This window comes from Heptranchias perlo, chromosome 10, assembly GCF_035084215.1.
Source record: "Heptranchias perlo isolate sHepPer1 chromosome 10, sHepPer1.hap1, whole genome shotgun sequence".
Classification (NCBI taxonomy): Eukaryota; Metazoa; Chordata; class Chondrichthyes; order Hexanchiformes; family Hexanchidae; genus Heptranchias; species Heptranchias perlo.
The window spans coordinates 48,075,203-48,102,451 of NC_090334.1; the positions used below are offsets into that span (position 1 = coordinate 48,075,203).

Genomic DNA, 27,249 nt, shown 5'->3' on the forward strand with positions numbered 1-27,249 from the left:
TTGGATAGGTATACATTTGCACCTCAATATTCAGTTTTCACTGGCACTCAGCATTTGGTCAGTTGTTGCAAACTGATCTTTTTCCTAATCTATATAATTTAACAAATTATACAAAAATGTTTTGGATAAATTTATGTTAACAGATATTTAGTATTGAAAAAAATATAAAATAAGGCTCAAACTCTCTAAGATTTTCATTTGAAATCTGTAAAACAGACTGAGGGCCAATGGGGCCTGCCAATAATAGTAACACCACTGCACTAAACCAGTAGCTGCTACCTTTTATATAAAAGTTGGGGGAGATGGGTACAGATCATAAAATACAAACTACAGAAAAAGCTTTCATAATCATCCTTTTTCCTTCTGCACCCTTTAGTTTGAAGTTTAACCCTCTTTGGGCTTTTCATATTTTTTAATATCTATAATATAGATATATATCTCATGCATACATACACCAATGTCATGGCTGGCTAGAACAGTCCTGTAAAATATGTAAACTGATTTGAGATATTGCAGCTATTCAATTTTGTAAATACGCACCACATTTTTTTCTATGATGCTGTGTTTGGAAGACTGCCTCTGGAATTTTTGCACCGACCACAAAAAATACAATTTAGAATTTTCCATTACCTTTTTTGAGTTTTCTAAATTGGGACATATTCCATGGGATCTACAATTTGTCGTCATTTGAGACTAATATTCCTGACTCTTAGCTGGAAAAATTATGGCTGACCTTTCTTTTGCAAACCTTATAACTTTAGTGTTCAAATGGAGTGTCTAATATGTGCAGTTGAATAATTTTAGGCTTTCTGTTGCAGGAAATTAATAATCTTGAAGAGAAGGTGGTTACGCGTACACTATTGAAGCCACAGTCAAAATCTGATAATTTCATCAGTTCAAAATGAAATAGTGATCTTAACAGTATGCATTGCTCCTTAAATTTGTTGCACCATCCTTCCACTGCCACCGCAACATGAATGTACCTGTATAACCAGTTTTACACTTTTTTTGTTTTTAGTGGCATGTTATTGTGAGGGCTGTGAATGTGTGTCATTTGTAAAATACTAACCAGTCAAGAGCCACAACTGCATAATCTATAGGACTAACAGGCAAATTGCCCTTGGTAACCACAGTTTCCCAAAAATCTGATCTGGTTCATGTTCTTATTTAGTTATCTAAATATTAATAGTGACCATGTTCACCAGTAATCCTCCTTTATCACTGGGGTGCATTATGCACACACTATTAAAGCTGCGGTTAAAATCTGATGATTTCATCCGTTCAGAAGGTACTAAGTTTGATCACCACTCCAGAGAGACCCGGTGAGCTTGGGCTCTGAAATTACGTAGAATGTAGCGGAACAGAAACTGACCATTCGGCCCAACAGGTCTATGCCGGTGTTTATGCTCTGCACAAGCCTCCACCCCCCCCCCCCCCCCTTCATCTAACCCATTTAACATATCCTTCTATTCCTTTCTTCCTCATGTTTATTTAGCGTCCCCTTAAATGCATCTATGCTAGTTGCCTCAACTACTCCTTGTGCTAACAAGTTCTACATTCTAACCACTCTCTGGGTGAAGAAGTTTCTCCTGAATTCCCTATTGGATTTATTAATTACTATCTTATATTTATGGTCCCTAGCTTTGGTCTCCCCCACAAGTGCAAGCATTTTCTCTGTCTACCCTATCAGGTCACCCCTCAGTCTTTTTTCTAGAGAAAAGCGCCCCAGCCTGTTCAATCCTTCCTAATAGGTGTAACCTCTCAGTTCTGGTATCATCCTCGTAAACCTTTTTTGCACCTTCTCCAGTGCCTCTTGTATCCTTTTTATAATATGGAGACCAGAACTGTGCACAGTACTCCAAGTGTGGTCTAACCAATATTCTATACAAGTTTAACATAACTTCCCTGCTTTTCAATTCTATCCCTTTAGAAATGAACCCCAGTGCTTGGTTTGCTTTTTTTTTTAAATGGCCTCATTAACCTGCGTCGCCACTTCTAGCAATTTGTGCATCTGTACCCCTAGATCCCTCTGCTCCTCTACCCCCATTTGGACTCTTGCATTCCAAGGAGTATGTGGCCTCCTTATTCTTCCTGCCAAAATGCACTACCTCACACTTATCTGTATTAAAATTTATTTGCCAATTACGTGCTCATTCTGCAAGTTTATTAATGTCTTCCTGCTTATTGTCGCAGTCCTCCTCAGTATTAATTATACCTCCCAATTTGGTGTCGTTAGCAAATTTTGAAATTGTACTTCGTTTCCTGAGTCCACATCATTTATGTAAATGGTGAACTAGAATGGTCCCAGCACCTATCCTTGTGGAACACCGCTTCCCACCTTTTGCCATTCTGAGTAACTACCTTTAACCCCGACTCTGTTTTCTGTTTTGTAGCCAACTTGCTATCCATTCTGCTACTTGTCCCCTGACTCCACGTGCTCTGACCTTAGTCATGACTCTGCTATGTGGTACCTTATCAAAGGCCTTTTGAAAATCCAAATATATTACATCCACGGCATTACCCTTGTCTAACCTTTCTGTTACTACTTCAAAGAATTCAATAAAGTTGGTCAAGCATGACTTTCCCCTTTTGAAAACCTTGCTGACTATTCTTTATTATATTTTTGGTTGCTAGATGTTTTACCACTGACGTTAAGCTAATTGGTCTGTAGTTCCCTGGACTTGTTTTATCTCTGGGTTGACATTCCGTGGGATACTACCTCCCCCCACCTCAGGAGCCCATAAAACCTTCCCGCCATATAGGACTAAGCACGCTGTCAGCTGGTATAAAGATGGTTACAGCCATGGAATGAGTGTTCACATGTGGCCTGTCAACTGTTAATGAGCCTGTGAATTTTTCCAGTACACTATTTATTCTCTAAAGGAAGTGTGTGAAGCTATGAAAACAACATCACTGGGGTGCCAAACTTCTTTTAAGGTTCTCATCATTTGTGTGAAGGAAATAGCTACATTTGTAGACTAAGATCAAAGATGTCGCCCTAATAGACCAGCATATTAAGTACAGTTTTGATTTAGATCCCATCATTTTGGAAGAAAAGCAGCTAAAAGCAATGTGCTTTTTTGTGCTGCTTATTCATCCTTAGAGCATGCTTTGGGCTGACCACTTACAAAACAGACTAATAGTAAATTTAATTTGAGAAATGAGTGCAGTAAAAGTTTTGCATTTTACACTCTTTAGCCCAGTTGGGTTATTAGGATTCTCTTATGAAGGAAGCTAAAACAATGCAAATTAGGTTGTAGTATAATAAAGGCTTTATAACAAAAATGCTCCTGTAGTTTTAGTTGGCAGTAGTTCACGTGGAAGTATTCTGCAAGCTGTTTCCTTCATTTCAGGACTTAACACTAACTTTTGGGATACTTTCATCTCAAGTAAGAGATCCAAAACAGCTAAGAAAATAGTCAAATTCAGTAAATGTGTGCGATCATGGTAGATTTGTACGGTATATTTCCTTTTTTGGGGCGGGAGGAGGAGAGGATGTCTCCAAATGGAAACGTCTGCATTATTTTAATTCATTTTTCTTTTTGAAGTGCTCTAGTATATTTACTTTAAATTCTCTCAATCATTTTTTTAAATTGAAGTTAATAATGCGGCGAGAAGTATGCATGACGAAAGATGATAAACTTCAGTAACCTGTTACATTATGATGACCACAGCATTAAAATGAAAATCCTATTGATCAGTTGCCACTGTAAATATTGCGTGCTAAAACCAGGAAATCATTTTCTTAAGTATACTACTTCTCAAATTCGATTTTCAAGAGCAAAGGAGTTTCCTGTTAAGATAATAAAGACTAGAGAAGAGATAAAAGTTAAGGCAGCTATCTTCCTAAAATTACTGCCAACAGTATTAAACTATCAGCAGAGTTCAGAAATATTCATGATTAATGTCAGCTAGTAAAGCCTTTTTAATTCAGTAACTGAAGTATTTGCTGCGTACAATTCTGTTTCCCTCCTCGATTGAAATAGTAGGAAGTTTGCTCTTTGCAGTCTAACATAAAGTCAAAAGCAGGTAGGGCAAAAATGTTTATTTTGTCATGCAAACTTGGCAGTTGAGAGCTTTTTTTTGAGACAGGGACTGAAAGAAAAGGGTGAGGTTGTGTTCTGCTGATTGTGATCTAACTTTCATTGCTGCTGCTGGTAATCTTAAAAAAAAAGCAGCAGAGGGTGGGCCAAGCTAGCATATTTTAAATTGCGAAACTTGGGTTAAAGGACCAAATGCAGTGTCTGGAAAGGTCCAGCATCTTGTTCCAAATGAAATGTCAGTTTGCTGGCCACCTAGATCAGTGTAATAGCTATACTTTAACGAAATGGATGCCGAGCCATAGAAGCTGATATTGGGAGGAGTGACCAAAAGGTGGAGAGGCAGAGGGGCTTAGGCAAGGAATTTGAGTGTGGGGCCTAGGTGGCTAAAGGCATGGCTGCCATTGGTGGGGTGAAGGGAAGGGGGTAAGTTGTGGCCTGAGACAGAGGAACGGTCTACTCTCAATCATCAGCAAAGTGATGGAAGGTGTCATCGACAGTGCTATTAAGCAGCACTTACTCACCAATAACCTGCTCACCGATGCTCAGTTTAGGTTCCACGAGGACCACTCGGCTCCAGACCTCATTACAGCCTTGGTCCAAACATGGACAAAAGAGCTGAATTCCAGAGGTGAAGTGAGAATGACTGCCCTTGACATCAAGGCAACATTTGACCGAGTGTGGCACCAAGGCGCCCTAGTAAAATTGAAATCAATGGGAATCGGGGAAAACTCTCCAGTGGCTGGAGTCATACCTAGCGCAAAGGAAGATGGTAGTGGTTGTTGGAGGCCAATCATCTCAGCCCCAGGACATTGCTGTACGAGTTCCTCAGGGCAGTGTCGTAGGCCCAACCATCTTCAGCTGCTTCATCAATGACCTTCCCTCCATCATAAGGTCAGAAATGGGGATGTTCGCTGATGATTGCAGAGTGTTCAGTTCCATTCGCAACCCCTCAGATAATGAAGCAGTCCGTGCTCGCATGCAGCAAGACCTGGACAACATCCAGGCTTGGGCTGATAAGTGGCAAGTAACATTCGTGCCAGGTAATGACTGTCTCCAGCAAGAGAGAGTCTAACCATCTCGCCTTGACGTTCAACAGCATTATCATGACCGAATCCCCCCACCATCAACATCCTGGGGGTCACCATTGACCAGAAACTTAACTGGACCAGCCATATAAATACTGTGGCTACAAGAGCAGGTCAGAGGCTGGGTATTCTGCAGCGAGTGACTTGCCTCCTGACTCCCCAAAGCCTTTCCACCATCTACAAGGCACAAGTCAGGAGTGTGATGGAATACTCTCCACTTTCCTGGATGTTTGCAGCTCCAACAACACTCAAGAAGCTCGACACCATCCAGAACAAAGCAGCCCGCTTGATTGGCACCCCATCCACCACCCTAAACATTCACTCCCTTCACCACCGATGCACTGTGGCTGCAGTGTGTACCATCCACAGGATGCACTGCAGCAATTCGCCAAGGCTTCTTCGACAGCACCTCCCAAACCCGCGACCTCTACCACCTAGAAGGACGAGCAGTAGGTACATGGGAACAACACCACCTGCACGTTCCCCTCCAAGTCACACACCATCCTGACTTGGAAATATATCGCCGTTCCTTCATCGTCGCTGGGTCAAAATCCTGGAACTCCCTTCCTAACAGCACTGTGGGAGAACCTTCACCACACGGACTGCAGCGGTTCAAGAAGGCGGCTCACCACCACCTTCTCAAGGGCAATTAGGGATGGCCAATAAATGCTGGCCTCACCAGCGACGCCCACATCCCATGAACTAATTTTTTTTAAAAGAGACTTTTGTGAAGGCTTGTAGTACTAGAAGAGGTTATAGGCAAGGAAATTATTTAAACACCGGGATGAGAATTTTCAATCCGAGGTGTTGGGGTCAAGGAGCCAATGTAAGTTAGCGAGGATGGGTGATGGGTGAGTGGGCCTTATGCTGAATAGGATATGGGCAGTAGAGTTTTGGATTATCTGAATTATTGAGTGGAGGATGGGAGGCACTTGAAGAGTTGAATCTGAAGTGTCAAAGACCTGGATGAGGGTTTCAGTGGCAAATGGGCTGAGGTAAAGGTAGAGACGGATGATGTTAGAGGTGGAAGTTGGTGATCATAAATTATTTTTGGTTCTTTTAATTGTCACATTTCTGCAAATAGTGTCAATACGGCTGCAGTTATATTTACACCTGTGCCAGACAGTAGCACGAGTTTCATTCACTGCTGGCAAGACCCCGGTTATATTGCCTGGCTGTGAATTGGTACTCTGGCCATCAGAAGAGAGCTCTGCAATGCATGGTTACTTGAGCGTCTGGTTCCATTCTTTTCAGTAGGACCAGTATTTTGGGGCCATTCTGTGAGCTGATCCACAGTTTCCCAACCTGGAAAGGTGCACTCATTATCGCTGTAAACTACTGTAAATGCTGTGTATCATGGAGGTTGAGATCAGGTGGTTCTGGATTGGCTCCTTTGGCTATTTAGAAGTTCTGGCCCATTGTTGTCTAACAGTTGCAAGATTTACACAACTCTTTGCCCCAAGGCTGAGTCGGGAAGTAGAGACCAAAATTGGTGCATTTCCTTGAGGTTAAAATACTCAAATATTTCTAACCAGGTAATATCAAGCTTGATTTTTTTTTAAGACAGCCCTTTGGGGAGTTGGGGGGAAAAAACCATTTTCCTTCCCCATGAATTTCAAATGGTTAGTAAAAAGAACAGCTTGAATTAAAATGCTAATTTATTCAATCAGATAGAAGCAGAACAAGCCTGGACAGTGAGTGTTGGCAGGCTGTTGAACTCAGCTGAGCTTGATTCAATTCTTACCCATTTTTCTTGCACTCACTTTCCACCTGTTCATTGGATAGTGAGGGCTCTGACTGATATTTTACTCCACCATAGCCAAGGGAGACTGAGGCCAATTGTAGTGCCCCCACTACTGCTGAGTTAGGATGGATATAAAAACAATGGAAAAGGTGTAGGGATTACAATTATGAAAACTTGAAAATGTAGAGCTAACTCAGCATAGAAGAAGGACAAAGCTTAGAGCTTTTCTGGTCTGGCTCAGTACCACATCATACCCGCCAAGACATTGGAGAGCACAAGATTGTGATTTAATCTTTCAATACAGCATTTGTACACCATTAGTTTGTGGCTTCCCTAAGCCAGCACTGGAAATTTTTAAAGAGAAGCTTTTGTTGATGTGACAAAGGCATGTGAGTTACTTAAAATCATGGAATGTCAAAGCATAGAAAAAGGTCTTTTGGCCTATTAAATCTGCTAGTGGTGTTCTCTCCATCAGCTACATGGTCTAATCCCATTCTCCTGTTTGCTCTCCATTCCATTTATTATTTCTATTAAAGAAAACAAATTCTTCTGTAACAATGGTAGAAAATTTCACATGGTAACCATTCTGTGAAAATATTTTTTGTAATTTCTGCTTAAATGCTTTTTTGTGATTAACTAGAGAGCACAAATTTAAGATAATGTCTTGATGACAAATGGAAACAATCTATCGACATTTACCTTGCCATAACTCTATCATCTTGAAGACCTCGACTAGGTCATTCCTCCTTCTGAGCACGGGTCGGGGAAGCTCTGTTTTCAAGTTTTCATAATTGTAATCCCTACACCGTTTCCATTGTTATATCCATCCTACAATGGAGTGCCCAAACTGCATAATACTCCAGCTATGGCGTAACCAAAATCGTACAAGTTCATTGTTACCTCTTTGCCTTCGTATTCCATGCCTCTGGATACAAAACCAAGGATTCTGTTTGCCTTTTTTATGGCCTCATCTACTTGCACTGTCACCTCTTGCCTGTGTATCTGCTCACTAAAGTCCCTCTCTGACTAGAGGCTTCATTCTGAACATGAATTGTGGGAATAAATAGACAAAATTACTAGAAGTTAGAATGGTGCCATGGGTCCAGGAAAAGTGTTGCCCAAACAGAGTACCTGACTTTTTCATATCACCCTTGTAGGATAACAGTGTAAATGTCATGTGCATACGAAATATACTCGTAACTTCTGGTATTCAGTCTAAATACGATAAAGGTATCTGATCCATCTTTGTCCCTTTTTCCTCACACGCACACAGACTAGGTTTCTACCACGTCTATCAAAGATTAATAAGATTCCCAATTTTGGGCAACCGTGATCTGTCTTAACTACCCAGTCTGGAGTGTTTTAAGTTACTCTTGAGGCAGTATAGAATTGCAGTACAACCTGAGTGAGTTAACTCCTCCTTCATGCCAGAGTCAAAGACTAAGCTAGACACATGTATGAACGATTAATTTATTCAAATATTTAAGTTAATACAAGCAATATCTTCATAGACTTTGCATTGAGATTACAACTGACACTTGGAGGTTACTAGGAGACAGAGTATGAAAGGATACATGCATGGAGGTGTGCGAAGCTCATCATAGTATCTCCGTTGAGAAGGGCTTAGTGGGTCATTGAGTTCCTTCCAATTTGTCAATAAATTTTTCATGTCAGGAATTATGATGGTCAAAATTTGCATGTTTTGATGAAAACCAGAACATCCTGGCCAGTTCACACTACTTGGCAACTAGCCACAGCTAGAGGTTGTTATTCTGATTTTCAAGTCTCCTTCGAAGCCCTTTAACTATCTCATGGCCAGGTTCCAAAACACGTCTGCCCCATCCAGTTGCCTTTGAGGCTGGTCCTGGGACAAGTTTCTGACCTTTCTTTAGTAAGACATTTGTTTGTGTTGAAGAGTCTCTTTGCCATCAGCTTTTCAAGAATTCCAGTATTAATCCTTCAGGTTCTCCCAGAACTCAGTTGTGTGATGCAGAGGTGCACTATTCTATGCTCTTAAAGTTCTTTTTAGTTTTGCTTTCAAGCCTATTCTAACTTCCTGTGATAGTTTGAATATGACATTATGTATGTATTGATTTAAGAACAGAATTGCCATATGGTTGTTTGATTCTCAGCTGCAAACAAATATTTTGATATCATTTATGTAGGGGGATAAAAGTTCTTATAGTTTGGTGCCTTTTGAGCTAAGAATCTAGCCATAATTTGCTATTATTATAACTTTGCTATTATTAAAAACAAATTACTACTTTGATTTTAAAACGCTTAACCCATTGGGAACTTTCTAGTGCAATTATTGTATCATCCAATTATATACTAATTTATATAACCCATATTTGTTGAAAAAAGTCACCCTGCAACTTGCTGTGATTTTGTATTTGAGTTTTTCTGTGACTATCATGCAGTTAAACTGCAAGCTTAGTGTCAGTGTGAAGCTTCGTAGTGATGCTAAACTTGCAGTGTTAATCTGGAATCAAGGCATGACCTGATAACTTATATAATGCCTTTAATGTTAAAAAATGCCCCAAGGTGCTTCACAGTTGCGATACGGAAAACAGATACTGAGCCAGGAAACGAGGGATTAAGAGGGCTGATGGGAAACTTGGGCAAACAGTTGGGTTTTAAAGAAGTTGTTGTTAAAGAAATGATGTGGAGATGCCGGTGATGGACTTGGGTGGACAAATGTAAGGAATCTTACAACACCAGGTTATAGTCCAACAGTTTTATTTGAAAATCACAAGCTTTCGGAGATTATCTCCTTCGTTAGGTGAGTGAGTGAAAGGTTTTCAAATCGCATTAGGCTGGGACATGATCACACCAATCAAAGGTGTCGTTGGAAAACAGTACATCCCACTACACTGAATACACAAGAGAGAGAGAGAAAATTAAAAACAGGTAACTTTTTTTTCCTTGCTGGTGGGGTTACGTGTAGCGTGACATGAACCCAAGATCCCAGTTGAGGCCGTCCTCATGGGTGCGGAACTTGGCTATCAATTTCTGCTCGACGATTTTGCGTTGTCGTGTGTCTCGAAGGCCGCCTTGGAGTACGCTTACCCGAAGATCGGTGGCTGAATGTCCTTGACTGCTGAAGTGTTCCCCGACTGGGAGGGAACCCTCCTGTCTGGCGATTGTTGCGCGGTGCCCGTTCATCCGTTGTCGCAGTGTCTGCATGGTCTCGCCAATGTACCATGCTCTGGGGCATCCTTTCCTGCAACGTATGAGGTAGACAACGTTGGCCGAGTCACAGGAGTATGAACCATGCACCTGGTGGGTGGTGTCCTCTCGTGTGATGGTGGTATCTGTGTCGATGATCTGGCATGTCTTGCAGAGGTTGCTGTGGCAGGGTTGCGTGGTGTTGTGGGCGCTGTTCTCCTGAAAGCTGGGTAATTTGCTGCGAACGATGGTCTGTTTGAGGTTGGGTGGCTGTTTAAAGGCGAGTAGTGGAGGTGTGGGGATGGCCTTAGCGAGGTGTTCGTCGTCATCGATGACATGTTGAAGGCTGCGGAGAACATGGCGTAGTTTCTCCGCTCCGGGGAAGTACTGGGCGGCGAAGGGTACTCTGTTGGTTGCATCCCGTGTTAGTCTTCTGAGGAGGTCTATGCGATTCTTCACTGTGGCCCGTCGGAACTGTCGATCGACAAGTCGAGCGTCATATCCCGTTCTTACGAGGGCGTCTTTCAGCGTCTGTAGGTGTTCATCGCGTTCCTCCTCGTCTGAGCAGATCCTGTGTATTCGCAGGGCCTGTCCATAGGGGATTGCCCTTTTGACGTGGTTAGGGTGGAAGCTGGAAAAGTGGAGCATCGTGAGGTTGTCCGTGGGCTTGCGGTAGAGTGAGGTGCTGAGGTGCCCGTCTTTGATGGAGATTTGTGTGTCCAAGAAAGAAACCGATTCTGGGGAGTAGTCCATGGTGAGTTTGATGGTGGGATGGAACTTGTTGATGTTATCGTGTAGTCTCTTCAGTGATTCTTCGCACCCCAATACGCCAACATTTTCATGCACAAGTTCGAGCACGACATCTTCACTGCACAGGACCTCCAACCAACGCTATGCACCAGATACATCGACGACATTTTCTTCCTATGGACCCACGGCGAAGAATCACTGAAGCGACTACACGATAACATCAACAAGTTCCATCCCACCATCAAACTCACCATGGACTACTCCTCAGAATCGGTTTCTTTCTTGGACGCACAAATCTCCATCAAAGACGGGCACCTCAGCACCTCACTCTACCGCAAGCCCACGGACAACCTCACGATGCTCCACTTTTCCAGCTTCCACCCTAACCACGTCAAAGGGGCAATCCCCTATGGACAGGCCCTGCGAATACACAGGATCTGCTCAGACGAGGAGGAATGCGATGAACACCTACAGACGCTGAAAGACGCCCTCGTAAGAACGGGATATGACGCTCGACTTGTCGATCGACAGTTCCGACGCGCCACAGCGAAGAATAGCATAGACCTCCTCAGAAGACAAACACGGGACGCAACCAACAGAGTACCCTTCGTCGTCCAATACTTCCCCAGAGCGGAGAAATTACGCCATGTTCTCCGCAGCCTTCAACATGTCATCGATGACGACGAACACCTCGCTAAGGCCATCCCCACGCCTCCACTACTCGCCTTCAAACAGCCACCCAACCTCAAACAGACCATCGTTCGCAGCAAATTACCCAGCTTTCAGGAGAACAGCGTCCACGACACCACGCAACCCTGCCACGGCAACCTCTGCAAGACATGCCAGATCATCGACACAGATACCACCATCACACGAGAGGACCCCACCCACCAGGTACATGGTTCATACTCCTGCGACTCGGCCAACGTTGTCTACCTCATACGTTGCAGGAAAGGATGCCCTGGAGCATGGTACATTGGCGAGACCATGCAGACACTGCGACAACGGATGAACGGACACCGCGCAACAATCGCCAGACAGGAGGATTCCCTCCCAGTCAGGGAACACATTTTAGCAGTCAAGGACATTCAGCCACCGATCTTCGGGTAAGCGTTCTCCAAGGCGGCCTTCGAGACACACGACAACGCAAAATCGTCGAGCAGAAATTGATAGCCAAGTTCCGCACCCATGAGGACGGCCTCAACCGGGATCTTGGGTTCATGTCACGCTACACGTAACCCCACCAGCAGGAAAAAAAGTTATCTGTTTTTAATACAACTGGACATTCTCTCTCTCTGCCTTTCGGGTCTCTTTCTCTCTCTGGCTTTGTAATCTGACCCATTGTGTATTCAGTATAGTGGGATGTACTGTTTTCCGTGGCTAACCTGTCTGAACACCAACGACACCTTTGATTGGTGTGATCGTGTCCCAGCCTAATATAAGATATGCGATTTGAGAACCTTTCACTCACTCACTCACCTGACGAAGGAGTTAATCTCCGAAAGCTTGTGATTTTCAAATAAAACTGTTAGACTATAACCTGGTGTTGTGAGATTCCTTACATTTGTTAAAGAAAGGGAGAGAAGTGGGAAAGTGTCGAGGTTTAGGGAGGGAATTGCACAGAATAGGATCCAGGCAACTGATTGCTCTGCGTCAATAGTGGGACGAAAAGGGGGGTGGGGGGGGTGAGAGAGGGAGGAAGAGATGCACAAATAACGAGAGTCAGGAGTGAAGTATTTGGGGTGACGTAGATCGGGAGGAGATTGTAGAGATAGGGTGGCGAGAGATCATGAGGGATTTTAAAGTTAAGACATTCATTGATGAGCTAATGGAGGTCGGTAGAGATGGATGGTGGGTTAGTGGCACTGGATAAGTGCAGCATAGTTTTGCAAAAGTTGGAAATTGTGAAGGATAGGAGACCAGCAAAGAGAGCGTTTTTAACAGTCGAGTTTAGAGGTGACCATGGCATATATAAGGGTATCAGTGGTGGAGGGGCTGAGGTAGGGACTGAGGTGGGCAGTGCTGCAGAAATGGAAGTAAGCAGTCTTGGGGTTTGAACATTCACTTTTTTTTCTTTTTCTTTTTTGCATATTCAGATTCCAAGATAGCTTTTAACATCGTTAACATATTAAATCCACGCCATTTTGCTCTTACCCGGTACATCACACCTGCTTCATAAGAAATAGGAGCAGGAGTAGGCCATATGGAGCACGAGCCTGCTCCACCATTCAATCAGATCTTTGCTCATCTTCGACCTCAACTCCACTTTCCCGCCCAAGCCCCATATCCCTTGATTTCCCTAGAGCCCAAAAATCTATCCATCTCAGCCTTGAATATATTCAATGACTCAGCATCCACAGCCCTCTGGGGTAGAGAATTCCAAAGATTCACAACCCTCTGCATGAAGAAATTCCTCCTCTTCTCAGTCTTGAATGGCCGACCCCGTATCCTGTGATTATACCTCCTAGCTCTAGACTTTCTAGTCAGGGGAAACAACCTCTCAGCATCTACTCTGTCAAGCCCCCTTCATAATCTTACATGTTTCGATGAGATCACCTCTCATTCTTCTAAACTCCAGAGAGTATAGGCCCGTTCTACTCAACCTCTCTTCATAGGACAACCCTCTCATCCCAGGATTTAATCTAGTGAACCTTCGTTGCATCGCCTCCAAGGCAAGTATATCCTTCCTTAGGTGAGGAGACCAAAACTGTATACAGTACTCCAGGTGAGGTCTCACCAAAGCCCTGCACAACTGTAGTAAGACTTCCTTACATCTTGTAGTCCAACCCACTTGCAATAAAGGCCAACATGCCATTTGCTTTCCTAATTGCCTGCTGTATCCGCAAACTAACTTTTTGTGTTTCTTGTACGAGGGCACCCAAGTCTCACCGTTTTTTTTTTTAATTCTGTTTTTCTTTTCTTCCTACCAAAGTGAATAACCTCACATTTCCACACATTATACTCAATCTGCCAACTTCTTGACCACTCACTTAGTCTGTCTATATCCCTTTGCAGACTCTATGTCCTCCTCACAGCTTACTTTTCCCACCTAGCTTTGTATCATCAGCAAACTTGGATACATTACATTTGGTCCCTTCATCTAAGTCATTAATATAGATTGTAAATAGCTGAGGCCCAAGCACTGATCCTTGTGGCACCCTACTAGCTACAGCCTGCCAACCTGAGAATGACCCGTTTATCCCTACTCTCTGCTTTCTGTCCTTTAAACAATCCTCTATCCATGCTAATATATTACCCCCAACCCCATGAGCCCTTACCTTGTGTAAAGATCATTTATGTGGCACCTTATCGAATGCCTTTTGAAAATCCAAATATACTACATCCACTGGTTTCCCTTTTATCTACCCTGCTAGTTACATCCTCAAAAAACTCTAATAAATTTGTCAAACACTATTTCCCTTTCATAAAACCATGTTGACTCTGCCTGATCTTATGATTTTCTAAATGCCGTGTTACCACTTCCTTAATAATAGATTCCAGCATTTTCCCGACGACTGATGTCAGGCTAACTCACCTGTAGTTCCCTGTTTTCTCTCTCGCTCCCTTCTTGAATAGCAGGGTAACATTTGCTACCTTCCAGTCCACTGGGACCGTTCGAGAATTTTGGAAGATCATAACCAATGCATTCACTATCTCTGCAGCCACCTCTTTTAGAACCCTAGAATGTAGACCATCAGGTCCAGGGGATTTGTCCCATTAGTTTGTCCAGTACATTTTTCTCTGGTGATATTAACTGTTTTAAGTTCCTCACTCTCATTTACCCCTCGGTTCCTTGCTATTTTTGGGATGCTTTTTGTGTCTTCTACTGTGAAGACAGATACAAGATATTTGTTTAACACATATGCCATTTCCTGATTTCCCCATTGTAATTTCACCTGTCTCAGCCTCTAAGGGACCAACATTTACTTTTGCTACTCTCTTCCTTTTTACATACTTGTAGAAGCTCTTACAATCTGTTTTTATATTTCTTGCTAGTTTACTTTCATATTCTATTTTCTCCCTTTTTAATCAATTTTTTGATCGTCCTTTGTTGGTTTCTAAAACTCACCCAATCTCCAGGCTTATTACTCTTCGCAACAATATAGGCCTCTTCTTTCAATCTAATACACCTTAACTTTTTTAGTTAGTTACGGGTGGGTCACTTTTCCCATGGAGTTTTTATTTCTCAATGGAATGTATAATTGTTGAGTATTGACTTTTTAAAATATTTGCCATTGCTTTTCAACTGTCAAACCCTTAAAGGTAGATTGGAAATTAAATTAAACAACTCGCCCCTCATACCTATCTAATTGGCCTTATTTAAGTTTAAGACTCTGGTTTCTGACTTAAGTACGTTACTTTCAAACTCAATTTGAAATTCATCATATTATGATCACTCTTCCCCTGAGGTTTTTTTACTAAGACTACTGATTAACCCTATCTCAATACATAATACAAGATCTAAAATATCCTGTTCCCTGTTTGTTTGGTTTCATGACTTATTGCTCTAGGAAACCCTCTCAAATGCATGCCGTGAACTCGTCTTCCAAACTACTTTTGCCAATTTGATTTGTCCAGTCTATATATGCAGATTCAAGTCCCCCATGATTATTGCATTTCCTTTGTTTACAGCTCCCATTATTTCATGATTAATACTCTGTCCAACGGTATTGCTACTATTATAAACTACTCCCACCAGTGTTTTCTGCCCCTTATTATTTCTAATTTCGACCCATATTGATTGTACTTCCTGATCTTCCGAGCCAAGATCCTTTCTCGCCACTGTCCTGATGTCATCCTTTATTATTAGGGCAGCACCCACTCCTTTTCCATTCGGCCTTCTTTTTCTAAATGTCAAGTACCTTGGAATATTTAATTCCCAACGTTGGTCATTTTGTAACCATGTCTCTGTAATGGTTATTAGGTCAAACCCATTTATCTCTATTTGTGCAATTAATTCATCTATCTTGTTACAATTGCTCCGTGCATTCAGATAGAGTATTTAATTTTGACTTTTTACCATTTTTTTCCTGCTTTGACCTTACTTCTTGTTGCACTATTATTGGTAAACTCTCTGTCCCTTCCTGCCGCACTCTGCTTATCTTAACCCAAGTCACTACACTGTTCCGTTGTCTTAACTTTTCTCATTAGATTTCTAAATTACCCCTCACCTGCTGCAGTTACGACACACCACCTGCCCTGTCATTGTTTGTTGAACCAGAATTTATTTATATACTTTAGAGTTTTTAATCTCTTGCCATTCTTAGTTTTATTAACTAACTAATTAATTTATCTAGTTAAAGTTATTGATTTAAGTTCTTGGTTAAACCCTGCTCTAACTTGGAGAATGAAAACCAGTAATATTCACCAACCAATCACTTACCTGCGTCCTGTCACTCCTTCAGTTTCTGCCTGTGGTGAATTGGCTCCAACTGTCTCTCACTCACGCTCTACTCTTGGGCTTAATTGCCTCCCGCTCTCGCCCTGCTCTCGGGCTGGATCGCCCCCTGCACTCGCTGTTCACATTTTGTCCTAAACAAGTCTCCTATGTAAATGGCAGGTCCTGTGTACATGATGTATTGTAGAAAAATGTTAATTTTATAAATATTGCTGTTCCCCGAATCTGCAGCATTATCAAATATAAGGTTTTTCGTGTATTGGTAGTGAACCTCCTGTGGATTCAAGGATAAGGATTCAAGACCTGTATAATGTTGTTTTACCTCAAAATTCCTAAACTAAGAGACATCATTCCTTAAAGCAGTGGGAGTACAGGTTAACTATATCAAAACTAATGAAGGGTAGAGCAAGAAGCACTGACTCTTCACATCTATTTGCCCCTGGCACGCTCATTTGTTTGTTTGGTTAGTCCAGAGAGTGCTAATCTATTCTGTTTATTTCTCCTACGTCATGAGGAGTATGGGGTCGCTTATTTATTAAGTGCTGTGGCAGAGGCCCATGGGTAGGGCAAAACAGTTTTTTGCGTGAAAAAACTGGAGGAATGAAGAGCAAGAAGCCCAGCACTGATTCTGCACTAATTTTAGCAATTAATTTTTTTACCACCACAAGGAGCATAAGGCCACTTCGTTTGTTCTTAGCTGCTGGCATGAGAAAATCACATTCTTATGACAGGAAATTTAATTTTTACTATAATGATTTTTAAAGTCAAAATACTAATAGTGGATTAGTTATGTGAGGAGGAGGGCTGACAATACCATCAATTTTTAGTGTGAACAGATTGAGGCGGCTGGCTGTGGAGATTCAAGGCTTGTACTTAAAATGGAGGGATAGCGACACCTATAGGGTGAAAATATGTATAGCAAATGTTACAGCTTATTAAAACAAATAGAAATAAGTGAGAAGTGCACAATGTCACAAAAACATGAATAAAAATCATTACAACCGAAAATAGGTGTGACAAACAAAGTCTCAATTTTTGATACATAGATGAACAATATTGTGCATGCAGATATATGCAAGAGATTTGATGTGAATATATTAATAGGAGTTAATCTAAGTATATACAGGGTTACTATAACATATTAACTAATTTTTTCTTGTTTACAGGAGATGACTTTTCCATTATACAGCAAGAAATCTTTATGGTAAAGGAGTGTAAACATGCCAATATTGTGGCCTACTTTGGAAGCTATCTAAGGTGAATATTGGAAACGGACTTTATACAGTTTCATTATATATGTTTTACGTAACCATATAGCAAGTTTTTAATTTCAGGGCTGCTGAATACTTGCATCCATCTGCCAGTTATGTCCTGCAAGATATTTCTTAAGCAATGGAAATTTTTCATCTGCCATCAATGTACCACCCAAAAAAATGTTTCATTCAACACTCTCTTTAAATGAATACACTTTCAGCCATCTGAGTGAATTTAAAAGCAATACTGCAGATCCAGGCGACCCGGCTTGTCTTGATTGGTATTTCACTATTTCTAAGTCTCCTGCACAATGTAACCGTCTCTTCATGGATTCCTGTGTTGTGTAGGGGCCCCAAGCAAAGTATTCGAGCAGATAAAGGAAGGATTATCTATATTGTCTAATCCATTATGGTTAGTAAACCTTTAAATTAAGCATAACATCGGTTTGTTAAGGAATTAATGTAATCAAACAGCACTGGTATGCTGGTACAACAGTTTTTGTCACTTATTTGGACTTCATTCTTTAAATTCTTTCAGTCCTCATGTACCATTCCACGACTGATAGGGTTGGGCAAATGATTCTGTTTTATTAATACATTCTTTTTCCTCTCTTGCACCCTTTCTTTGTTGTTCCCTTGTTGAAAAGCATCTTGCATGCACTCACTTTCTCCTCTTCTCGATCATTTTGGGCACCTTGTGCTACAATCTTGTGACATACCCAGCCAATTCAGCTCCATTTGCAACCCCATAGATAATGAAGCAGTCTGTGCCCACATTCAGCAAGACCTGGACAATATTCAGGCTTGGGTTGATAAGTGTGAAGTAACGTTCGTGCCAGACAAGTGCTAGGCAATGACCATTTCCAACAAGAGAGAGGCTGACCACCTCCTTGACATTCAACGGCATTACCATTGCCAAATCCCCCACTGTCAACATTCTGGTGGTCACAATTGACCAGAAACTTAACTGGACCAGCCACATAAATACTGTGGCTACAAGAGCAGGTCAGAGGCTGGGTATGCTGCGGCGAGAGACTCACCTCCTGACTCCCCAAAGCCTTTCTGCCATCTACAAGGCACAAGTCACGAGTGTGATGGAATACTCTCCACTTGCCTGGATGAGTACAGCTCCAACAACACAAGAAGCTCGACACCATCCAGAACAAAGCAGCCCGCTTGATTGGCACCCCATCCACCACCCTAAACATCCACCCCCTCCACCACCGGCGCACCGTGGCTGCAGTGTGTACCATCTACAGGATGCACTGCAGCAACTCGCCAAGACTTCTTCGACAGCACCTCCCAAACCTGTGACCTTTACCACCTAGAAGGACAATGGCAGCAGGTGCATGGGAACATCACCACCTGCATATTCTCCTCCAAGTCACACACCATCCCAACTTGGAAATATATCGCAGTTCCTTCATCGTTGCTGAGTCAAAATCCTGGAACTCCCTACCTAATAGCACTGTGGGAGTACCTTCACCACACGGACTGCAGTGGTTCAAGAAGGTGGCACACCACCACCTTCTCTAGGGCAATTAGGGATGGGCAATAAATGCTGGTCTTGCCAGCGATGGCCACATCCCATGAATGAATAAAAAAATACACCAAGGCATCACTGAATTGTTACACAATAAATGTGAATGACCAGCGGTTTACTGCAAATAAACAAATTTATGTTGACTGCTTAACACATGCACTCTGGCTTATTTTCTGTAAACTATCAGTCCCTAATGTTTCCTTGTCTATCTGAGTTAAATATTTTTTAATATTGATATTTCATTTGCTAGCTTTTGTTTTGTACAGGTTTAATAGTGCTGATTCAGTAAGAAGGCACACGGTGATTCAGGTGGTAACATCCTGCAAAATTACAAATGCTGTATGAAACATGAAAAACATTCATAAAATCCATATCATAAGTTGTCCCTAGATTTGAACTACACCCGTACATTTAGAGAACATAGAAACAATGTAGAACTTATTTGTAAGGAATTGACATGCAAAATCATTCATGTAACCAAAATGTATTTTGTTTTCCTCCTGTTCTGATCTTCTGAGTGGTTTATGTCAAGAACTTAGCAGTGGGAATCACATCACTCTCTAGTATTCTAGATTGGTTCTTCAATGTGTTGTGCCTTACCCAAAATTTAATATTTAAAATGGTCAGTAATTTTTTGCAAAAACAATTCTTCTTGGTGGTATTAATGTAACTATGCCTTGGAACATTTGATTAAATGTATTGTGATGGCTAATATAATTTGCAAACCTCAGCATGTACTATAGTGACAGACTGTACATTTTGAAATTCTTACGATCCTTTTTATTTGTGTAATTGGTTTTTGAACTGTCTGCTAGATACTTGACTGTGGTTAGATTTAACTTTGCTGCTCAAACATCAAACTGACTGCAATATCTTGTAATAAGTGTCTTTCATTATAATTAGCTTAACAATTGTCACACTGTAAATGAGAATCTGCATTGTACTTTGGGTAGAAACTTTATAAATAAGAACATGATTATATTTGATTTATAATAAAATAAGGCTGAAAATTAGGGAGTCCTAGAGTTTATAACAATAAATTCATCACATTTATATTTTCTTTTCTAATCCAGAAAAATACAACTACAGACTGTTGTAGCAATGTATTGTCCTCAGCGATGGATAAGATTTTTATCAAGAATGAATTAAGGGAGGGAAATTTCCATCACAAAAGAATTTTTGAGTAGACCTTGAGAACCCATGCCCAAGTATCTCTGTCTCCCTGCAGGTGGGAAAATGGCATGTATTGTGGGCAGTCAGCAACGCATACAGTAAAGTGATGTTTACAACTTAAACATTTAGAAGCTGTGTTGTCATGGAAGCTTTGCAATGTTAAGGCCATTTTCTTTTTATGCAGCTGAGGAAAACGCATGGAAACTCACGACCATGCTTAAGAGTTCCCAAGCTAATCCACACAGGTGGAATTTCTGTTTCCCCTTTATGGAGTTCACACTCTCCCAGTAGAGGCATACCGAGCTAATCTAAGTCCTAAGAGCTCAGATGCATGTTGGCAACAACCAAGTGTGTGAAGGTGTATTGCTGGAGACTAACCAGCTAAAACCATGCAGGCTATCAGTGCAGAGCACGGGTAAGCTTCCTGCAGCTTGTCCTTGTCCATTATAAAGCCATAACCTCGCATATGCAGAATTATATTTGAAATTGATTAAATATTTCTTTGCTCATCGACTGTAATAATGTACATTCTGTTTCATGTGGTAGAGTTTGTAAAAAGTAATTACCTTTTTCTAGCACTCATTTAAATATGAAATAGTCTATCACAACTGCAACTTTAATCTAGAAAACACTGCTATGCTATATGCATCATATATACAGTTTTCTGCAAGTTGGTTTTTGTGTAGTTAAATACATTCTCCCTGAATAACACAATTCAGGGTTGCAGTAAGATGTTTCTCTTTCTGTCTTTGGTTTTGTAAGTCTGCAAGAGAAAATAGTTTCAAAATAAAAGGAAGGGAAGTTCGTCCTTTTTTAGTTTTACTTCAATTAGTGGCACTCTTTCTTGCAGTATAATGTGGATAAATGTGAAGTTATCCACATCGGAAGGAAAAACAGAAAGGCAGAGTATTATTTAAATAGTGATAGATTGGGGAATGTTGATGTACAAAGGGACCTGGGTGTCCTTGTACACCAGTCACTGAAAGCAAACATGCAGGTGCAGCAAGCAGTTACGAAGGCAAATGATTTGTTGGCCTTAATTGCAAGAGGATTTGAGCACAGGAGCAAGGATGCCTTACTGCAGTTATACAGGGCCTTGGTGAGACCACACCTGGAGTATTATGTGCAGTTTTGATCTCCTTACCTAAGAAAGGATATACTTGCCATGGAGAGAGTGCAGCAAAGGTTCACCAGACTGATTCCTGGGATGGCAGGGCTGTCATATGAGGAGAGATTAGGTCGACTCAGCCTGTATTCACTCGAGTTTAGAAGAATGAGAAGGAATCTCATTGAAACATATAAAATTCTGACAGGGCCAGACAGACTGGATGCAGGGAGGATGTTTCCCCTGGCTGGGGGGTCCAGAATGAGAGGTCACAGTCTCAGGATACGGGGTCTGACATTTAGGACTGAGATGAGGAGAAATTCCTTCACTCAGAGGGTGGTGAACCTGTGGAATTCTCTACCACAGAAGGCTGTGGAGGCCAAGTCTGAATATATTTGAGAAGGAGCTAGATAGATTTCTAGACCCAAGGCATCAAGGGGTATGGGGAGAGAGCGGGAATATGGTATTGAGATAGAGGATCAGCCATGATCATATTGAATGGCGGAGCAGGCTCGCAGGGCCAAATGGCTTACTCCTGCTCCTATTTCCTGTGTTTCTATGTTTCAAGATAAATATTTGCTCTATTTGATCTAGGTTTTGCCTGAGCGTGCTGCAGATTTTTAACATGGTGTACTTTAATTGGTGAAAAAACCTGACCTGTACCAATTAGTTTGTTTTATATATGTTATATCTCCTTCCTTGGCTCAGCATCCATTTTTGCCTCATTATACATCTGTGCAGAGCCTTGGGGTGTTTTCCTACGTTAAAGATGCTATATGTAAGTTGTTACAACGTGACATGTCCTCGTAGAGGAAACAAAAAGCATTCTAATTATCAGCATAAAGCTTGCTAGGAAAGTTCACAACTGAATCCTGTGGTGTCAGCAATTGTCACCTTTTGGGGTGGGAAGGGGGCTAACAGCAAACAAAAAAAAATAGAACTTTTGCCAGTGACACAAACTCGCAAGCAAACTCCAAACTTTTGTTTTGTAACAAAAATATTTAATTCAAGCCCTAGTTGTGTGACTTTCCCTTCCATTGCAAAGTTAAAGAAAAGGGGAATAAACAAACTCTACTGAATTTGCCAGAGAGAGATCCATGAATACCATGTTTATTGTGTTAGACATTATACAAACACATTGTTGTACAGTTTCACTACACAAATATTGCCAACAGTTTCCATGTAAATAGGGGAGATTTATTGAAAAATTAAATACTAATGCTCATTTACACTTGATCTTTTGGCTATTTCATGTACTTTTTATTAATAAATCAGACTTTGAGTAACATCTCCCTTCACAGAAATATTTAGTGTTCTTTGGGAAAACTTAATGATTTCTAAATGGCTTTTTAAGAAGTTCAGAAGTGTCTATACCTCAAAAATTGAACAGTCTTCAAAGGCTCATGTCAGAATTTCCATCTGGCTTCAGTGTTCTGTTTTGGATTTTCACCAACTTTGAGTGATTTCCTCTCTAAATCCCCCCACTGTTTCTTGTGAGCATGGGCATGGTTGGAGTACGTGTATATCCTTGACCACCAGTAAGTTTCAAACTTTTCCTTTTTTTAAAACCTTTAAATGACTTCCTATCCGACCTTTTTGGTTAATTTTAATATTAGATTGGTTGGGATATTATGATTGAGAGGAGGAGCCAAAAAAATGGATGGATTTCCTATTTCTTTAAGATCTTAGCACCTGCTGAAAATGTATGTATATGGGTGTCTGGTGAAAATAGGATTGGGCTCGACTGTAATGTCTACTCTGGGAGTTGGAAAACCTACCAACATTCCTTTCATTGGGTAACAATGGATACTTGGGCAAGGTAGAGGCTAGTGCCAATGCCATTACTCAGAAAGGAGTCACATTTCAGGAGAAAAAGGGGAAAATTGGCAAGAATAAAAATACAATTAGAAGAACTGGACATTCTATCCTCGTACAATGAACAAGGACTGACCTCATTGAACTGGACTTCATCCGTTTTAACCAAACCTTTATACGTAACTTGAGGCGCTGGGTTTGTTTTCAGAAATTAGCATGTTGGAAACTTCCCATTAGTGGGCATGATTACCAACTTAATTCTCTAATCATGGTATTGAATTTACAACATGCCAAAAACATCAAGATACATATATGTTAGTATGAGGTAGGTAAACATTTTAAAAATGCTGTGCAAGAACTAGTGAGATGAGGCATATGCTGTCATGCAAGAACTTCAAAAATCCAGTTTTTTTTCTTAGTCATTTATGCTGTGTGGTATCTGACATACAGACTGCATTTTAAAATTATTTACGCAGTCGTCTCCATCCACATTTTCAATGGGCCCAATAGTAGATTTTTGCAACCAGTGTTTGTATTTTTTGTTTTGGAAAACATTTTACTGTGTGGGTTGCTTTTAGTGTTTCATAAATGTTGATGTAGATCCTTAAGGGTTGAACAGAATTTTTTCACCCAGTAGTTTGCTTGAAGTAAAATTTAATGAATCATTGCTTTTAATGAGCTTTTGTTAGAAGTGCACTAGTGTTTAAATTGTTCCTTTCTCTGTCTTCTACCAATTGGTACAGCCATATTGTGAACATTACAGCATAATTTCCATTTTGTATTTGGTAACTTGAGCTTTAAAAATTTTCCAAAATGTATCTTGCATTTTTTAGCCGCGAGAAGTTATGGATCTGTATGGAATACTGTGGGGGTGGATCACTTCAGGATATGTACCATGGTATGTTGCTTGAATTCTTCTGTAGTCCTAATAGGTTTCTATAATGAGTGCTCCTCTCGACCTCTCATTTAAAGCACGCGGGCCACTGGCAGTTCCTGTCTCTGTCTCCTCTCTTTCCTGCCCCCACCCCCCCCCCCCCACCCCACCCCAATCACTCGCAACGATTGGCTCCCCCCTCGTTTCAGGTTCCCTTTAGCCATTTACCTGAGGGTGCTGCTGGTGGCACAGCAACCCGATCTTTCATTCCGCTTCGCCAGTGAGCTGCCTGGAGATGCCCATTAGGTGTCTGCAGCTCATCAGCTTGAAGATAATGAGGACCGAGACCTAATATTGGGTGCACCTCTGGCCTCACCATTCAGTTGCATGGATGGTTCCCGGTACCCCCTGCACACTAAAAATGGGCATGCTCAATTTTCCAGGCCACTGTCCTTCAGACAGACATTAAACCGATGACCTGTTGGGTGTTTCATATAGATATTAGAGTCCTTGACACTATTTGAAAAGCAGTGAGTTCTCTTAGTTACCTGGTCAGCATTCTTGCTTCGACCTGTGCTTGAGCACAGAGGTTGGTAAAGGCAGAGAGTGAACTTCTAATGGAGTGAATTGCTAATGGAGTGAGGACTTTCAACTGGGAATTTGGTGCATGTGGGAATTAGGTGCAGAGGGAGGAAGAGATGCTAAGTGATTTAAACCAAGGGACTATAAACTAATCTATCAACTTTTAAAACTTAAATAAATAAATATATAAAATAAAAAAAGACGAAGTAATTACTAATTATTTTGAAATCAAGCAAAATCCATTTACTGAATACAATCTAGATTTCAAGTGACTCTATTAGCCCTAGAAATAAACTACCAATCAATCCACTAAATAAGTAAAAACCAGAAAAGGCAGTACAGGCTGTGTGACGGGACTGTAATACGTGGGGCACTTGCACCAAATTTAAACAAAGCCAATTACATAGGTAAGAGAAGCAAGTTGGCAACGGTAGTTTAGGAAATTAGATTAGATTAAAAGATAAGCAGTGGGGAACATTTAAAGAATAATTTGTTTTTCTTTCCCCTGCCCCTTGTTTAGTTCTCCCTCTACAATAATAGAATTGTACAGATTTAATTTAAACTAGTTTGAATGTACTTTAAAAGGACTTTCTGGCATTTCATTTTGTTGAGTGTGTCTAATAAATTGTTATGTAATGAAGTATTTTTGTTTCCCTAGTAACAGGACCTCTGTCAGAACTGCAGATAGCTTATGTTTGCAGAGAAACCTTGCAGGTAGGATAATAGTGCTCTATTTTGAATATTAAGAATTTCCCCCCCCCCCCCCCCAGCTAGAACAATACATAATAGTGATATTAGACTGATGTTAGTACCCATATTTTAAAAAAAGACAAAACTGACTGGAACAACTGCAGGCCTTTAATTACAATTTTATTGCTAATTGTAAATAATGACTACTAGCTGCCTGGTCAGTTTTGTCCTCTTTTTGAACATGGGTAACAATATCAGTCTAATATTACTTTATCAGTAATTGTAAATAACAGAATTGATCATTAGGAGCAAATATGATGTCTATCTAGAAGACAAGTCGCTGCCAAAATGAATTTTGATGGAGACAATCTGTCCTTCATTTTTTTTGTAAGTAACATCCCAAATAGACTGGAAAACCGTAGAACACAATGTACCTAGATTTTTTTCAGAACGCCTATGACATAGTTCCTCACGAGGCTGCTGTATAAGCTTAAGGCAGTGGGAATTCAAGATATAATCCAGAAATGTAAAATAAATTAACTGAATTCCAGCAGGTAATTATTAAGCGAGTGGTGCTGGGATTGGGGGGGAGGGTGGTGAGGGCAGGTGGGGTGGGAGAATAAATATTGTGTGGAATGAGCTGGAGTCTGTTAACGGCAGACTATTTCTAATTTACATGAATGATTTGGATTCAGAAACTCAAATCAAATTGGTTAAATCTGTGGATGACACTAAGGAGGATAGTTGAGTCTGAAAAACCACGGACCTACAAAAGGAGCTAGGTAAAATCTGTGTATGAAAGGAATAATGTATCCAATAACATTCAATACAGCTAAGTGTAAGGTACTGCACATCAGCAGAAAAAAAAGCACCACAAACTAAGGCTGAAGTTGAGTTATGAAGATGTTAATAGACATGGCATTTAACTGGTCCAGTCACCATGGAGTAGCAATAGACAAACAAACAGACTGATGCATTATATTGCTACGTCAGTGAAGAGCAAGTCAGAAAATGTCACGGTGAAACTGTACAGTGCTTGAGTCAGACCAGTACTGATTCTAGTTTTGGTCATTTAAGACACGCAGAAAACATTTAAGCCCTTAAGACAATAGAGACTGATCTTTAGTGTCAAAGGGATTCAATTATGTGGAAAGATTGAAGAAATGAGAGGGGACTTTGGAGAAAGAGATATAAGACAGCAAACTGTGCAGAGAAGATAAACCTAGAATATTACTTCAGGGTTTGTTGTGAAAGTAGGACAAGTGGGAAATTAATGTCAAGTTTTAGAGTCATGACATGAAAAGTGCGTTTTAACACTTGAGCCAGACTTTCTAGTGGGTAATGGAACCAAAAACCTTGGTGATTAAATAGACAGTTGAATGTTATGGGGAGCTGTAGATTTTTTTGTTGCTGGACAAGCTAAGAGGAGATGAATGACTGTCCTCATCTATATTTGTCTTGTAATTGTGTTTTACTATTGTCTTTGTGCAAATTTTTTATGTTTGTACTTAATGACATAAAACTTATTTTGTAGGGTCTAGGCTATTTGCACAGTAAAGGAAAAATGCACCGAGATATAAAGGTAAGGCTAAATTTGCATTTTAGTTGGAAACTTCTAAAAGCTGAAGATGTATCTTTTATAAGCTTTTATTGCCAAATCAGATTGTATACATCTGGAGGTTAGAGTGGAAATGAGCCTTCTGACAGACGTTAGAACACAAGTGCAAAATGACTGTTAAAAATCAAGTGAGAGGAACAATTACTAAAAACAAATTAAATTTCCTGTAGAGCAATATGTAAAGTATCCGAAACTAAACTGGGGAACTGGAAGTAATAATTCATACTGAGGAGCCAGATGTGATAGGGATAACTGAAATGTGGCTACATAAGGAACAGGACTGGCAGTTAAATATTGCAGGATAATACGTGTTTAGAAAGAATAGGGAAGGAACCGGGGAACTACAGGCCAGTGAGCCTAACATCAGTGGTAGGAAAATTATTGGAAAAAATTCTGAAGGACAAAATT

At 40.8% G+C, this 27,249-nt stretch overlaps 1 protein-coding gene across 2 annotated transcripts in view; it reads left to right on the top strand.

Annotated features, from left to right (window-relative positions):
* The window catches only part of map4k5 (mitogen-activated protein kinase kinase kinase kinase 5), a 169,578-nt gene that overhangs the window by 65,457 nt on the left and 76,872 nt on the right, over window positions 1–27,249 (top strand). For both annotated transcript variants that reach the window (XM_067991644.1, XM_067991643.1), the window contains exons 3-6: window positions 17,355–17,445; window positions 23,911–23,975; window positions 25,192–25,247; window positions 26,758–26,805. In XM_067991644.1, the coding sequence (XP_067847745.1) occupies window positions 17,355–17,445; window positions 23,911–23,975; window positions 25,192–25,247; window positions 26,758–26,805 (260 nt within the window). The remainder of the gene's footprint in view (window positions 1–17,354; window positions 17,446–23,910; window positions 23,976–25,191; window positions 25,248–26,757; window positions 26,806–27,249) is intronic.